Consider the following 17,280-nt stretch of genomic DNA (forward strand, 5'->3'; position numbering starts at 1 on the left):
GAAAGTGGTAACCGTCACCTATAGACATGAACAGTTCCCAAGGACATCACAGAATACTCTGTAACGGATATGTTATCCCTTATACATTGCCTGACTATGGTACTATGCCCGTGTTCTGTAATTTCACTGCCATATCTCTAGCTCACACTTCAAAACAAACATACGAAAAACATAACTAGTAAGCGAGTTGATACGCATTTACAAGTTTACAAGATCAGGCACCGACCAGAGACAATTATTTAAAAAAGAAACATTAAAAAAAAACATATATGAATCCTGCAAGTTAATTATAATTAGGCTCCAATTAACTTACCAATACGCTAGATACTGCGATTATTTTAAGACAAAAACCGAATTCTGTTTTTTAAAATTCAAAAATTCCAAAGTAATCCTTGTTTTATAAATAATATGTTATCATTTAAAATATCTCAGTTCACGTCCTCACAATATTTACGAGGACGACTGTACTTCGATAAAGAAGTAACCTTGTCCATTATAATGTACTTCTATATACATACAGTACAGCCATGCACATAACTACCAAATCCTATCTATAGTTGCCAACCCGTTTGCCAAACCTGGCAACTACTGGTAAGACTCCCATAATGGGTAATGCCTATGTTCAGAAGTGGACAGTTAACGGCTAATGTGAATATATAAATCGGAAACACGTTAAATAGCTTGGCTAAAGAACTTTAAAATCAACTTCAGCAAAGAATTTTAAAATAAAAATCACGTGTGAACCAAATACATATTAGATAATAAAAATATCACCGGCTAATAACTAGTCCTTCACTATTAGCTAATTTCACCAAATATTAGTGAAATCAACAATCACTAACTAAAAACAATTCCTTCACTTTTAGCTTGTTTCTTCAAATTATTAGTCAGATATTAATTATTAAAAACCAGACAAAAACCGCTAATAATGACCACAATTTCTACATTATTAGCTGGTTTCACCATACAATATTAAGTTGAAAAACTATTAAGCACCAGCTAACAAATTATATTACTATTCATGCATTGTTAGCTGATTTCAAAGAATAATAATATGACAACACCATCCTTAAAATGATAGCTGAAAATATCCATGCACCTGTAATAGGGCATCTAATCAGGGCGAGAACTACAACACAAAATAACCATGCCCTGGTTTATTGCAGTCCTGACTGAATACGAATACCTCTCAAGGTATATAGTTTACTAAATTATAACCTTTTTTACTAACATTATTTTAAGTCTGGTATTAACAAAACAGATCTTGTTATCAGACATTAAATAAATTTTAAATTGAATAAATAAAAAAATCACATATCTCCAGGTAATTAATTACTGAACCCTCGTAGTTTCACTATTAGCTGGTTTCACTAGAAATAGTGATCACTAATATTCACCAATATCGTCAATAAATTGTCAACGGATAACACCACTCACCTTCACGCTTAGCGGCTCAGTCCCGCCCTCTGGTATCACATTGTTTAACGCTGCTATCGCCTCTTGCGCTTCCTCTCTTTTATCAAATCTGTTTAAAATAAAGTCAAATCGTTTAATATAATATTGAATAGAGGTATTCAGTTCTCTATCTCTATCTACCTCTTAAAGAATTAGCGTAAAGATAAATGGGAAGACGGCATTACAAATTATAACAAGAACTAGTAGACCCTCTGCTAGCAATAGACCTCTTTAAGTAGATTTCCATGCGGTTCCCCCTGGAAACCATCGTGATTCATCATCATTTCAGCCCTTAACCATCCACCGCTGAATATAAGCTTCCCCCTTAAGAGGTTTTACCAGTAGTTGCCACGCTTGGCAGGCGGACTGGCAACTGCAGTCAGGGTCTAAAAATGTTTTAAGAGGGATGCTGCTGCCCATCCCTCGCTTTCCCTTAGTGGTCTTTTACGACACCCACGGGAAAGGAAGGGGTGGCCTATTCATCGTGATTAATTCCTGTGAATTCACCACAGTCGACTAACTGACCTGACATCATCCTCATCTTCCATCCATCACTGGTACCCCAACAATATATACAGTTAACGCAGGCGGAGTTGATATTCCATTTTCACCCCAAAAAAAAAGTGCCAAAATATTTTACTACCTAATTAGAATATCATAAAACTGAAGTGTATTCTTAGTTAAAACTGGCAAGTTCGAAGAAGATATCAGTTCCCGCAAATCTTTTCTCAGCTTCATATTATCAGACGCGAACGTATGACCACGTTAGAGCATAAATGTATAAGAAAGGGAGAGAGAAGGGAGGATGTTAATATTAGGATCTAGTGGCCCTGTTGAGAGAGAGGTTAGTATTAGGATATAGTGGCCCCATAAATTTACCAGAGGGATACTTTGTACAGAAGTCTATTGCTTGGGTACCTCTGTCCCATTCGTGTTTCAACCGTGAAGCAGTTGTGTTTGCATGGCTGTATTTCGGTTTGAAGGGTGATATATGGCGTGAATTTATTGGGTACAGAGGAATAACACCTGAGTCCGCAGAAATGGCAACGCATGGGGAGTATCCTGGGCGAAACAGTATACTCTGTTATGTCCATGGTACTGCTCTTGTCTATTGATATAGGCGACGGTTACCACTTTCCATCAGGTAGGCCGTCAGCTTGTTTGCCATTCTAAGTTGTATAAAAAAAAAGACAATAGATACAGATAGATATATTAATTAACCTGACTTTATGGACACTCATTGTTATACATAGTTTCTTTCATACACGAAATTACATTACTTGCATACACCCACTCTAACTTGCCTATCTTGCTTTAGAATTATAATTTTCGTTTATATAATTAAAATCCGTTCATCATCTTCCTACCCTTATCCCAATCATTTGGGGTCGGCGTAATATGATTTTATCCATACTACAAAAACCTGGCGTCAACCCTCTTTGGGAATAAATAAAATCCGTTATTGGCTGTATTTATAAGAGACTTAACACGTAAGTTGTTTTTAAGAGCTGAGGATTTTTATATTAAATAAATAATAATAATAAATAATAGTCAGATTGACCTCCACATGGTCATCCCTGGAAATCATTATGATTAGTCCCTGGTGAACACGCCATAATAGATCAACTGTTAATCCCTGGTGAACACCAGGCCAACTGGCGTGACGTCTCATCCCTGTCATCTTTTACTAGTACCCTGCCAGTCTATAACATTAGTGTAAAAGGAGTTGCCATTGCATTGTCAACCGACTGAAAAAAATATATCTCAATTTGGTTGTATTTTTTTTGTCTGAAAGGATATACTTACAGATTGACTCCATAGAAATTTTACCAAAACCCTTACAGTACTTTAATTGCTACATCAAAATAACTAATATTGTCACGATTGAAGTGAATGTTTTTTGTATAGGATACAATTTTTAATTTACAATATATAAATAAACATAGTTGTTTACCTTACAAAGGCGACGCCCCTGGGCGTGCCGTTGCTCTTATCCCGCAGTATATGCTTCTGAACTATCCTGCCGTACTTGCCGAATATCGTCTCGAGCTGGTCCTCGGTGATGGCTCGGGGGAGATTCGTCACGTACAAGTTGGTTTCCTTTATATCGTCCCCTGACGGCCGGGCGTATGATACCTACAAGCATTTTTTTATGCAACTTAGAATGGCAACAAGCTGACGGCCCACCTGATGAAAAAACCGTCGCCTATAGACATGAACAGTACCATGGACATAACAGAGTATACTGTTTCGCCCATGATACTCCCCATGCGTTGCCATTCCTAAGGACTAAGGCGTTTTTTTTTGATGGGTGAAAATGGTATGGTAACCCCGCCTGCGCTAACGGGATACGCTGGCGGGGCACCAGTAAAGGGTGATAGATGAGAATGAAAACAGGCCAGTTAGCCCATCATGATGAATTCATCAGGTTAATTCCTGATAGTTTCCAGGGAGAACGGCGAGGAAGTCGACCTGGTTGGGCATATTGCTAGCAATGGGATTCTCAATCTCCATTACTAACAATCCTTTTCCCCCAGGACTAAGGTATTATTCCTCTGTACCCTATAAATTCACTGCCATAGTCGCCTCTTACGACACCCACGTGAAACCAAGGCGTGGTCCATTCTATACCGGGACCGACACAGCGAATATAATAATATAATACTAAATAATTTACCTTTAATCTTTTATTCCTTAGCTGGTAGCCATTAAATGTATCTATAGCTCTCGCAGCGTCCTCTTCTCGTGCGAAGTTGACGAAGCCAAACCCATAGCTGTAGCCAGTCTGTAAACATACAAACACACTTTATTATTCTGCTATTTATATATCTTCACGCCAAGGCTATTGCAGAATAGGCAAAGAGAACCATCTAAGTGGGTAATAAATAGTATTGAATTTACTAATTAAAATATCTATAATTTGGCACAATAACATATATTTTATATTACTAGCTGACCCCGTAAACGTTGTTTTACCACTTATTGCGAAATATAAAAATCGCGATTAAAATACAGGAGTTGATCATAAAACGATGAAAATTTAAAGTTGTATGTATTTTTCAATGCTAAATTATACTAAAATAAAATAAAAAAAAAAATGTCAAAAAAATAAAAAAAAATATTTTGGCGTGATTCACCCTTATCATTGACGGGTATGAAAAATAGATGTTGGCCGATTCTCAGACCTACCCAATATGCACACAAAATTTCATAAAAATCGGTAAAGCAGTTTCGAAGGAGTTTGGTAACAAACACCGTGACACGAGAATTTTATATATAAAAAATATCGATCATCCAATACAATATTTATTTATTTATTTAATACTTTATTGTACACGTTAATAGTACATAAAATATGACAGAATTAAGTAAATGTACCAAAGCGAGCCTAATTTTTAAAGAGTTCTCTTCCAGCAATACACAAAGTGGAAATGAGCATCAATGTCAGCGGGTAGAGCGGTGTACAATATTGTGACAATTTTCAAACAAAAGAATTAGACAAACTTAAATTTAAACAAATTGAATAAATTTTATTTATTATTATTATTATATATTTTATTATATATTAATATTTAAGAGATCGCTCTATTTAGCGATAAGATCGCCCGTTGTAGCTTCTTTATCTTGCTTTTATCTAATTAAGTTTATAAAATTACCACAATTTTAGTACAATAATAGATTGTTTTTAACACAATTTTAGTTTAATTCCAAAGATTTCAACCTTGCGGAATTCTTTTTTTTTATACAACTTAAAATGGCAAACAAGCTGACGGCCTACCTGATGGAAAGTGGTAACCGTCGCCTATATCAATAGACAAGAGCAGTACCATGGACATAACAGAGTATACTGTTTCGCCCATGATACCCCCCATGCGTTGCCATTCCTGAGGACTAAGGTGTTATTCCTCTGTACCCAATAAATTCACGCCATATCCCACCCTTCAAACCGAAACGCAGCCATGCAAACACAACTGCTTCATGGTTGAAACACGAATGGGACAAAGGTGTCGAGTATCACTCGATATTGATTTTGTACCATACCAAAAGGGATTATAAAGATTAGAATTAAGAATTATAATATAGTATACTCATAAAATAAAGTTTATCATATAACAAAAAATCAATTTTATTTACAAAATACGAAAAAACCCCAAAAAGTTAAAAAAACGCAATTTTAGCGTGGAGCTGGTGGAATCAAAAGAAAAAAGGCTTGGAGTGGAAAGGATTAAAAACAATAACCGTTAGCCCCTAAAGTTCACTGACCCACCTTAAAGTCCTTCATCACCCGGCAGCTCTCTATGGGTCCTATAGTCATGAACATCGCGTACAGGTCCTTCTCGGTCATGGTCTGCGGTAGGTAGTTGACTATGAGGTTCGTCTTGCAGTTGTCGCCGCCGGCGGCCGACACCCCGCCCCCCTCTGACATGCTGCCCCAGTACCGCGCCGGGCCCGCTCGACCTCTGTACTGCTGTTGAATTTGCTGAAAAAGTTTAAAATGAAACATTGATAAGATTTAGTAATACCGTACAAATCTTGTGTATACCGGGACGACCTCAGCGTGGTTCGAGTTGAAAACCATCGTGGTTATTTCTTCTTAAATTTGTTACGATGGGAAAATTTACTTGCTTCCATCCTCACTTATCACCACTTATTGATGCCCCGTCAGTGTTATACTGATAATGCAGGTGGGATTACAATTTCATGTTCATCCAAGTATACGTATCATGAGTATCACAAGTATTATGAGGGCCATAAGAGTCAACTGAGGGAACCTTTTTCATGCAACTTAGAATGGCAAACAAACTGACGGCCCACCTGATAGAAAGTGTTAACCGTTACCTATAGACATGAGCAGTACCATGGACATAACAGAGTATACTGTTTCGCCCATGATACCCCCCATGCATTGCCATTCCTGAGGACTCAGGTGTTATTCCTCTGTACCCTGTAAATTCACTGCCATATCCCGCTCTTCAATCGAAACACAGCCATGCAAACACAACTGCATTATTCGCGGTAGAAATTAATGGTCGAGTGATGAGTAACGTCATCTTAAAATATCTCTCAAAACCTAACTTCGATGGCCAAGTGGTATTCAATTATATAGGTATATATATATACTATATATATATATATATATATATATATATATATATATATATATATATATATATATATATATAAAAAAGCTTTTACAGGTAAAGCTCTCTATGGGTAGTACGTACATACCTGCTTCTTTATTGCTGACGTTTCGACGTGCACCACGTCGTGCCCACGAAGTGGTACTACGTGACGTTAAATCCCGATTGTATATTTAAAATATGCTTTGTAAATGCTGTTAAATTCATCTCTTATATTAAGTTATGCCCGTTTGCCATTCTAAGTTGAATAAAAAAAAATTAAGATTTATTCCATTCTTTTGACTGTATACTTTTTTTTTTTTGATGGGTGAAAGTGGTATAGTAACCCCGCCTGCGCTAACGGGATACGCTGGCGGAGCACCAGTGAAGGGTGATAGATGAGAATGACAACAGGCCAGTTATTCAATTATATATATATATATATATATATATATATATATATATATATATATATATATATATATATATATATATATATATATAACCATGATAGTTTCATAACCGCTTACAGGAGGTATAGTTGGGTATATTGCTAGCAATGGGATTCTGTGACGTTAAGTCTCCATTAGATTTATTCAATTCTTTCGACTATATACTACTACTAGTTACTAATATTATAAATGTGCGCGTGGGTTTGTTTATTCTCTTGCCAATTGAACGAGTCAATCAATTGTCATGGTTAACATACGTATTGTATTTGAGATGGAGAAGAACACAGGCTTCTCATACTGGGCAATCGACATATACCAGTCACGAGGACAAAGTCGAGGGTAAACACTAGTTCTTATATAAACCGAATTTTTTTTTTTCCCAAACGACAATTTATTACAGCTTAAACATTTTATAAAATTTCTAAACTCACAAAACAACGTACTATCAAATCGGAGTTGATCAACATTAAGATACCCACAACAACTGCGTCACCCCCGCGAATACTAATCAAGGACTGAGACCAAGAGTAGAGGGCGGAAACAAACCACGTATACCGCATCGGCCGCAATGAACATTCGTATACCAATTTTCAACAAACAATACAAACCCGTAAAGTTTACAATCAAACGAAAAAGTGGAGCGAAAACGGTCGGCCGTGACCCTCTTACCCGATTTACTACTGTGGATACTCGATGCAATCTCGACTGGTGTTTTCAATCGAATCGATACCGACATTTTAGTGAAAATACCAAATAGGTATAGTCATTGAAATTGAGCTGCTTTTTGGCAAAATAAATAATACATTTTCCAAAAAAAATTGACAGAAAAACGACAAAATGTTAATCCTCTAACCAGTAAGTAGATTCTTCATCTCTTAACTTGGTTAACTTGACAGCGGTGCATTAGTAAGCAGAGGGAACTAAAAATTTAGCGTCATTTTGAGTTACATCGATAAAAAAGCGATGTATGAAAAAAGTAGTCCGAAAAACTGTCTAAATTAAAAAAATAGCCATTAATTTTCATAGAACTAACGACCTTGGAAAAATTTTTGCATATTTAAAAACTCTCACGGGTATGAATTCCACGGAGGCTATGCCGAGTTTATTAAGTTTAACAAATAATTCTTGTAAGAAGCAATTACAGTGGTTTCCTGTATTTTGGTTGTTATTTGTTAAGAGAGGGACTGGCTGAAGACCAGCGCTGTGCAGCTGTTCACATTGCGCTGGGACACTCACAGCATCAGCTGGGGCGGTTCCTTTTGCCCAATATGGGACATTTCTTGTATATGTATTTTCTATATTTTATATTGTGATTGTGTTTACTGGCAATTAATGTTTTCTAGTCTATTCTATGCCGCGTAAATTCGAATCTAACAATATACAAGAAAAGTGTATCAAAGTCGAGTTCATATAGTACCGCAGCGGAATATGACAAAAGGTCCCGCAATCGGTGGCATTTTCAACTGCAATAGTTACATTTAAGATGCACTGTGGCCACACTTCGTTTGGAATTCGGCCATCTGCATAAAAATGTATCATGACCGAGTGTATAAAAATTAAGTACAAGTAGTATATAAGAAAAAGAGCTCACACATTGCCAAAAGTGAGGACTAAAATATTTTTATAAGAATAAAAACTAGGTAGATGTGATACTTCTGTCAATTGACTACTTAGATGTAAGGTTTGCATATAATTATTTGCATACGTAACACGAGTGTCTTTTCTTTTATTAAATAGATAGATAAATAATTTATTTACATTACTTACAGCACACAAATTACAATAAAAAAAACATACACATAATACACAGCAAAAGGGACAAAAGAATAAAAACAAAAAAGCACAAATAAAAAAATACAAAAAACAAAATATATAAACTATTAATATATAATAATATATTATATAATTAGTTACAGTTCTTGCGACAAGTAGCTATATATATATATATATATATATATATATATATATATATATATATATATATATATATATATATATATATATATATATATATATATATATATATATATATATATATATATATATATATATATATATATATATATATATATATATATATATATATATATATATATATATATATATATATATATATATATATTACCGTTGTCTAGATATTAATATTGATGATTACTTAGCAATCGTTAAAATATACCTACACAAAATTAAACTTGACGATTTGATTAAGCAAAACGAGTGTGTGTGTTTAACCCCTTTTAAGGCACTGACACAATGCCGTGATTAAGATCTCTTTTCTTCAAACCGAAACACAGCCATGCAAACACACATTATGTAACAAACATCCAAACATATTCCCAAACTTTCACATTTATTTCAATACTTTTACAGTGACTGAAATATTGGTAGCATACTTGGCAAGCTACCACATTTCCCTCAAGGACATACTCGATGCGGAGACAAGGCCAATATAATGAAATAATCCTTCAAATGTTATACTAGGTGTACGTTTACTCATAATAAATATACTAAGCCGACATCCAGTAATTAATATATAAATATAAATAAAGAGTATCTAACATAGAATTCTAATCAGCTAATCATCATATCAGCCTTTAGCTGTTCTCTGCTGAACATAACCCTCCCCCTTGAGGGGTTTTGCCAATAGTTGCTACACTTGGCAAGCGGGTTGGCAACCACAGTTAGGCATTAGAGACATTTTAGAAAGGACGTTGCTGCCCATTCCTCGTCTTCCCTTAGTCGCCTCTTACGACACCCACGGGACTATTCTATGCCAAGGTCACACGGCCGTTTTATTACTTTTCTTCAATTTAGTAATTTAGTACAAAAGAAAGAGACAAAACAGTTCAATAGCTAAAATAGGTTTCTGAGAGGTTTGATGTTTTTTTATGAATAAAGGGCTTAATCACTGAAATTTTCTATATTATGTATATACTAGACGAAATATACTATACGAATGACATAGGCTACTGTTATCGAAACATATTCACAGGCCGGATCAAAATACCCTTTCAGTAAACATGTCCAATGTAAAACATGGGAATGCGGGGATGCGAACGAAATCATGGGTAAAAATAACAAACTAAAACTATGCTGACAAATTATAGGTCCCTTAGGGCATATTACATATATTTGGGTTGGCTGGAAGAGATCTCTTTCAGAGATAAGCCCTCCCTTGCTAACAACTTGTTAAACTAATCGCTACATGTATTGTTCAAGTGCAATAAAGAATATACATTTTCCCCCCTAAAGTGGTAACCCTAATTGCCCTGACGTCATGTACGAGAGATCGGTACTGATGACGAATATAGGTCTCTACAGTGTTACACTTTTCCCGTAAAATGGTAACCCTACTCGCATTGACGGCGGGCATGAGAGGCTGGCACACTTCCAATTCAAATGGGACTCCTCTTTACCCACGCCTTAGTTACAGAGCTCATTAATAATGGATTATAAGGGCGCTATTAAAGCTTACAAAATATCACAAACATCAAAATTTCACAAAGTATCCAATGGATTTTAAATTCTTAAAAGCCCGCGCATACGACGGTTATTTTGTCCTTCGATAAAGCGTGTGATTGCCCAACATGAAGTAATATAGCATGTGAAATTAAAGGTTTTATTATGACCGGAATAAAATTCATGCCAAGTTATATTTATATATATTTTTTGTCGGACTTCAAGTACCTGAGAAGATGACAAATGCCCCTCGCCTCCGGAGACAATAAGGGGATGATACGTTCAAACTTCTATTACAATAAATAAATTGCCTATCATTTACATCATAACCTTAAAAAAAAGAGCATATTCCTTTTTTAAAGGCTGGCAGCACATCTGCAATGGTATTGTGGGTGATCATGGGCTGCGATAGTCACTTACCATCAGATGAACCGCATGTTCGATTGCCCCCTTATGTTGTAAAAAAAAAAAAGAAAAAATTTGTTTCTAACTGAGAATGGCAAACAAGCTGACGGCCCGCCCGATAGAAAATGGACATCACAGAAAACTGTGACGGCTCCAGTATCCCTCATAGGTATTCGGGAGGAATCATTTGCCTCTGTACTGTACAATTTCATGGCCACATAAAACCATGCTACTACTTAGTGATCGAGGGATGGGCACCAGAGTTCTCTTAAAACATCACCAAAGCCTAACTGTAGATGTCAATCCGCCTGTCAAGCATGACAACTACTAGCAAACCCCCCCTTATGGGGGAGGCCTATGTTCAGCAGTGGTCAGTAAACGGCTGATATAATGGTGATGATGAGATAATAATGATGGAACCCTACAAACCAACCCCTAGACAAAATACAAACGAATTCATAAAATTGCTTTGTTCAACGTTCATATGAGAAAGAACAAGACAGCACACATCCCCATCTCATTCTATTCTATCTCACAGATTCGCTGGCGATAGCGATTCTATCAATAGATTCGCTCGCACTTTGTCTAAAAGACCAAAACAACCATGCAAACATAACTATGAGCCTCTAACGTGGCTAACTAGATGAAAGATTTACGGACCCCGGAAGCGCGAGTTAAATGATAACATTTTTAAAAATTTCCGAACGTCTTAACTAGCTATATCCCGCAGCTTTGCCAACGCAAATCAGTATATAAAATAACCTATATATTAAATTGGGATATAACCTATTCGTGTACCCAATTGCATATAAATCCATTTAGTATTTTTTGCGTGAAAGGTATCAATCAAACGTAGATCCAACCTACAAAACTATTTTTTTTTGATGGGTGAAAATGGTAAGGTAGCCCCGTCTGCGCTAACGGGATAAGCTGGCGGAGCACCAGTGAAGGGTGATAGATGAGAATGAAAACAGACCAATTAGCCCATCATGATGAATTCATCAGGAATTAACCATGATAGTTTCCAGGGGGAACCGCGAGGTCGACCTGGTTTATTGCTAGCAATGGGATTCTCAGTCTCCATTACTAACAATCCCTTTCCCTCCTCCAAAACTATATTAGTAGTCGGGTAAGAACTATGATAACTAAACTCGACTTACATATTTAAAGAAATTATAATCAGCAACAAACAAAATATTATACTAATTGAATTAACCACAAGAAGACCCTTAAAAGAAGATAACTTGAACAAACTAAAGAAATAATAAAAAAAATTGTTCATCACACAAACGAATAACAAAAACAGATTTGATTTTTTGTATGTAACCAACTAGATTTGTTTTCAAATCTAGAAGGTCGTTATTCTAAAACTAATTTATTAGATGTTAATGACCTTTATATCGTAGCAATAAGGTGGATAGCTTTGGTAAAATGGGGTCCTAGGTTTCACTCATAGTTGGGTCAATTTAGACACACTTTTTAAAATAAGTGATGATCCGAATGTTTCTATATTATACTTCATTTTGACTTTTTTAACCTAGTTTGTGAGAGACCGAGAATACATCTAATTCATTTTTTTTTATACAACTTAAGTGGCACATCATTGGGCAGCCCAACAAAATACCTTTAAATACAACATACTGAGGTGCTGTATGATAAATTAAAATTTTATGTGTAGACGAAGATTTAAATAATTAAATTTGTGGCAAAATCAGTTACTTTGATTTGAAAACTAAATTACTGAGCCGATTTTGATAAAATTTCTATGGAACCTATCTATAAGTATATCCTTTTAGATGAAAAAAAAAGAGTATTTTAAATCAGCTTATAACTGACGGAGTAATGAAGTAACGAATATAAAAAAATACAATCAATTGAGATCCTCTTTTATTTAAAAAAATTTCTTTTGAATCAAAAGAAATGGATGTTCTGTGTAAAAATGACATAGCCAATTAGGCAGTTAATATTAAGATAAGCACAAATAGAAATTAATATATATTTAATGTACTTATAACCTATTAACTAATCTTTGCCTTATTTTACAACCGACTTCTAAAACAATGGAGTATCTTTCAATAATATTTTTTATATTTATTACCTCATAATACTATAATTCGTATGAACCAATTTAGAATATTGGTTTTTATCTAAAAGCATATTTTTCGCTTATGATACCCCCCATGCATTGCCATTCCTGAGGACTCAGATGTTATTTCTCTGTACCCTGTAAATTCATACCATATCCCACTCTTCAAACCGAAACACAGCTATGCAAACAACTGCTTCACGGTAGAAACACGAATGGAACAGAGGTACCCGAGCCTTTTTGGAACACAATTGATTTTTTTTTTATATTTTTTCTGTTCTAACATATACCATGGGTAGATTTTCATTTCACCAAGGGTTAACGACTTTGAATTCACCCTCTATAAATATACAAAAAAGTAAAAGGATTTTGTGTACTTACATTTTCCATTGAATTGAAACCCCTGTCCCAACTACTGACAGGAGTCCCTCCAAACAGGTAGCCGGGGTATCTATCACACATTTAATACACGCTCACATACACCAAGTAGTTGAGAAATGTCTAAATCCTAATTAAATATTGAGCAATAACTTTAAAACTTCATTTTTAAAACTATTTTGTTTTAATTTTTAACTCCGCTATCGGTGACTTGGTTGTTTTATCTGAAAAATAAAATATTTATATTAAATTAAGGTTATAGTTTCTAAAAAAAAATTAAAAAAAATTGTATATTTTTATACTAGTAGTTTCCTGTATATAAAAAGAAATAAAGAAAATGGAGTTATATATACGTTATTTTTTTATTATTATTTCAACCATTAACCGTACCGAACCGTGCTGGACATGAGCCTTTCCCATAAGAGGAGTTTTGCTAATAGTTGCCACGCTTGGCAGGCGGGTTGGCAACTGCAGTTAGGCTTTTAGAGATGTTTTAAGAAGGACGCTGCTGAAAGTCGGCTATATATATGTTATATATTAGTACATAACATACCCATGTACCAAATTTCAACAAAATCCATTCACCCATTCTAGAGTGATAAAGTAACAAACAAACATCATAACAAATTTTCATTATCTATATTAATAAAACAAAGTCAGGCTAGTTACATCATTCAGAACTACAGAACGGCTGAACAGATTCTGATGATCTATATCTCCGCCCCGAATAGCAAAATAACTATTAAAATATTGGAAAGACTCACTTAAAAATATGGAAAAAAATATTTTAGACTGTTAAGTGGCACAAAGTTAGCGGAGTCAGCTAATTTATATTTAACTATAATTATTATAATTAATTAATTTATAATTAACTTTTATATATACATTTAAATTTAACTTTTTTTGTAATATAACAAATTTTTATTTTATTAACTATAAAATTATAAATACGAAAAATTGTAACGATAGATAGATATTAATTACTCTTTATGCATTTATGCAAAAAGTACTGAAGGGATTTGATTGAAATTTGGTATATGGTTAAGTTATATTCTAATTTAGCAAATAGGATATTTTATATATGGATTCACATTAGCAAAATAATGGAATACAGCTAGAATCTTATATATCATTTACATTTTCAGTGATAGCCTGCCAAAGATATTGGAAGTGGCTCAGAAATATATGGAGTTGGATTAAATAATGATAATGTAATTTTTTTATATAAGCACTATTGTGATAAATTGATTTAGTTCTTACTGTTATGATGTTATAATTATTCCAACAAATAAGTGAATATTAAATAATTTTATATTTATTTATTAATTATTTTTATAATTATTTATTGACCAATAAAATGTGATAGAAAAGGCAAACTTAGTACTATAGGCATTCTCTACCTGTCAACCTTTAGAATATGCAATGATATTCAGAAGATAAATTACATACAAATATTCATAAAATAAATCTACATATCTATATAAATAAAGTATGGAACAGCAGAACTTCTTAGAACAAAAACACCTTTTCCCTCCTAAAAAAAAAAAGGAGCTCTGGCAACTAATATTTTAGTGAAGTATATTTTTTTTTTATAAATTCTTGTTAAAATAAATCTAGATGGTTGTGAAATAAGACATTGATCTTTAAAATGAATAATATAATGATTTTTTTACATTCTTACATTCTAAGACCTTTATGACGCAGGAATATTACTTCACTAGCTTTTACCTGCGACTTTGTCTATGTGACTATTTTATTTACTGGGTTACAAAGGAACTTTGTCCTTCTCCATCCCTTATAGAATGTGTATAACAATTTTCATAGTTATAAGATAAATTGTTAACACTCTTAAGTAATAAGGATGTAAAGTAGGTCCTACTTAAGATTCTTAGTAAATATTTATGGAAAAAGAATATGTAAGTATGTGTTACATGTCACATTTACTAAAGGATAATTTGAAGAGTAACTCTTAGTAACCGACTTGTAATAAAAAAATAAATATTATGATAAATAGTCTGAACCTAGTTCTAGATTCTTTGGATTTTGTCTACAATCTCATAACAAGATTAAGACCTGACAATTGGTATAATTTTATAGTTTAATGTTGTTATTAAAACATTTAATTTGCATAATTAAAATGAGATTCATTTCCAATCTTACTAAAATCAGAATAAGACTAACATGGAGGTATACATTTACATTTTAAAGAAAGAATCATACATATAACAAATATCAGATGTATTCAGAATTTTCTTTATGCATTTTTTGGAATTTAAATTACAAAGAACATGCATGAAGTGAAATTTTTAACTTTAAATATTATTTATGCTACTGAGAATGGAAAACAATATAAATAACAAAATATACTTCACAGAATAACTCTATGCCTCCATGGCACCACTGTGTGGCCTTAAGGATTAGGGTGTTATGTGCCCCATGTTTCTTTATCAAACAATATATAATATATATGTGGCCATGTGGTTCCCACATAGAATAGACCACCCCTTAATTTCCTGTGGGTGTAGTAAGAAGCGACTAAGGGAGTTTAATGGTTGAAAGATGTGTAATATCCCTTTTAAAACATCTCCAAAGTAGTTGCCAATCTACGAAACCCTGCCAAGGACGAGGCTTATGTTCAACAGTGGACAGCTAAAGGTTGATATGATAATAATGATATTTGTTGCATATCAAAACAAGAATATTTTTTGATACCAGTAACTATTTATGCATGAAAGTTTCACCAAATTTGAACACTGATCAATTAGTGTTAAAATTTTGTACTGTTAATTACAATTGTAATTTAGACAGGGTTGCCATATCATCTAAATTATAGACACTAAAAAAAAGAGAAATTAAAAACCTTGCACAAATGGGTAATAACTTAAGATTATGTTACACAAAAAAGGACTACCTTATTTTTGGCAAAACCAGTTATTTATATTTACAAACCACTGAACTAATTTTAATAAAATTTCTATAAGATCAATCTATAATTATATACTTTTAGATAAAAAAAAAGAATTTCCCAAATCGGTTCAGAACTGTCAGTTACGAGGTAACAAATATGAAAAAAATACAACCAAACTGTTAGCCTCCTTCTTTTTAAAGTCAGTTGAAAATGAGTGTTTTGTGAATGGAACAATCAATACTAATAATTTAAATAACTAATAGTAATTGATCAGAATGCATATTACATTATGAATGACATGTAATTAAACATTATTATTAATAGTTTATAATTTTAAAAAGTCTACATATATAAAAAAATGTAATTTTAATTTCTAAATAACTTCAAAAAGGGGTGGTAATTCTCGAATATTTTCTCATGTATTTTTTGTTACACGATATCTTCGACAATTCTGAATCGATTTTAATAATTATTTTTACATTTATATTCACTTTCGTGTTGATCCCATATTATTGTTATTATAATTTTCGTTATTTTTTTTTTTTTGTACAAAACCATTATTATAAATTATTTTAAGGTCGGTATCGGCTAAACAAATTAAAATTTAGATACTGTGAAATAGCAATGTACTAAATCGTATCAAGCAACTATACCAACAATTTAAAAACCACAGAATCTAGACATTAAGGTTAAAATAAACAACAATACAAAATTATAAGCATTTCGGCACTATAATAAAGAACATTAAAAACTGTGAATCGAATTATTTATTTGGCTATTATTGACAAGTCAGATTATTTAATAATAATTTATGTAGCATTAAATGATCTAATAAGAAAATATTGAAATATACACTTACGGAGTTTTAATAAAGATTCATAAAAATAATAAGTCTATCGTTTAGCGTTAACTCATGAGTGAAATTTTTAAGTGTTAAAATTATTTTTTCGTAAATTATAAAACCACAGACAGATTTCTATTTGACAGACCCCAACAAACAGTGTTGCTATCAGTATT

The 17,280-nt window shown here is 33.3% G+C and overlaps 1 protein-coding gene across 2 annotated transcripts in view; it reads right to left on the reverse strand.

Moving 5' to 3' along the window:
- The window catches only part of LOC113515001 (sex-lethal homolog), a 36,734-nt gene extending 19,454 nt beyond the window's left edge, over positions 1-17,280 (reverse strand). For both annotated transcript variants that reach the window (XM_026899114.3, XM_031908456.2), the window contains exons 1-6: positions 17,123-17,280; positions 13,359-13,579; positions 5,723-5,935; positions 4,133-4,240; positions 3,410-3,591; positions 1,438-1,525 (exon numbers count right to left, since the gene is read on the reverse strand). In XM_026899114.3, the coding sequence (XP_026754915.2) occupies positions 1,438-1,525; positions 3,410-3,591; positions 4,133-4,240; positions 5,723-5,935; positions 13,359-13,439 (672 nt within the window). In that variant the 5' untranslated portion in view covers positions 13,440-13,579; positions 17,123-17,280. The remainder of the gene's footprint in view (positions 1-1,437; positions 1,526-3,409; positions 3,592-4,132; positions 4,241-5,722; positions 5,936-13,358; positions 13,580-17,122) is intronic.

The sequence above is a fragment of the Galleria mellonella genome, unplaced genomic scaffold, assembly GCF_026898425.1.
Source record: "Galleria mellonella isolate WM207_F2 unplaced genomic scaffold, CSIRO_AGI_GalMel_v1 utg312, whole genome shotgun sequence".
In the NCBI taxonomy this organism is placed as follows: domain Eukaryota; kingdom Metazoa; phylum Arthropoda; class Insecta; order Lepidoptera; family Pyralidae; genus Galleria; species Galleria mellonella.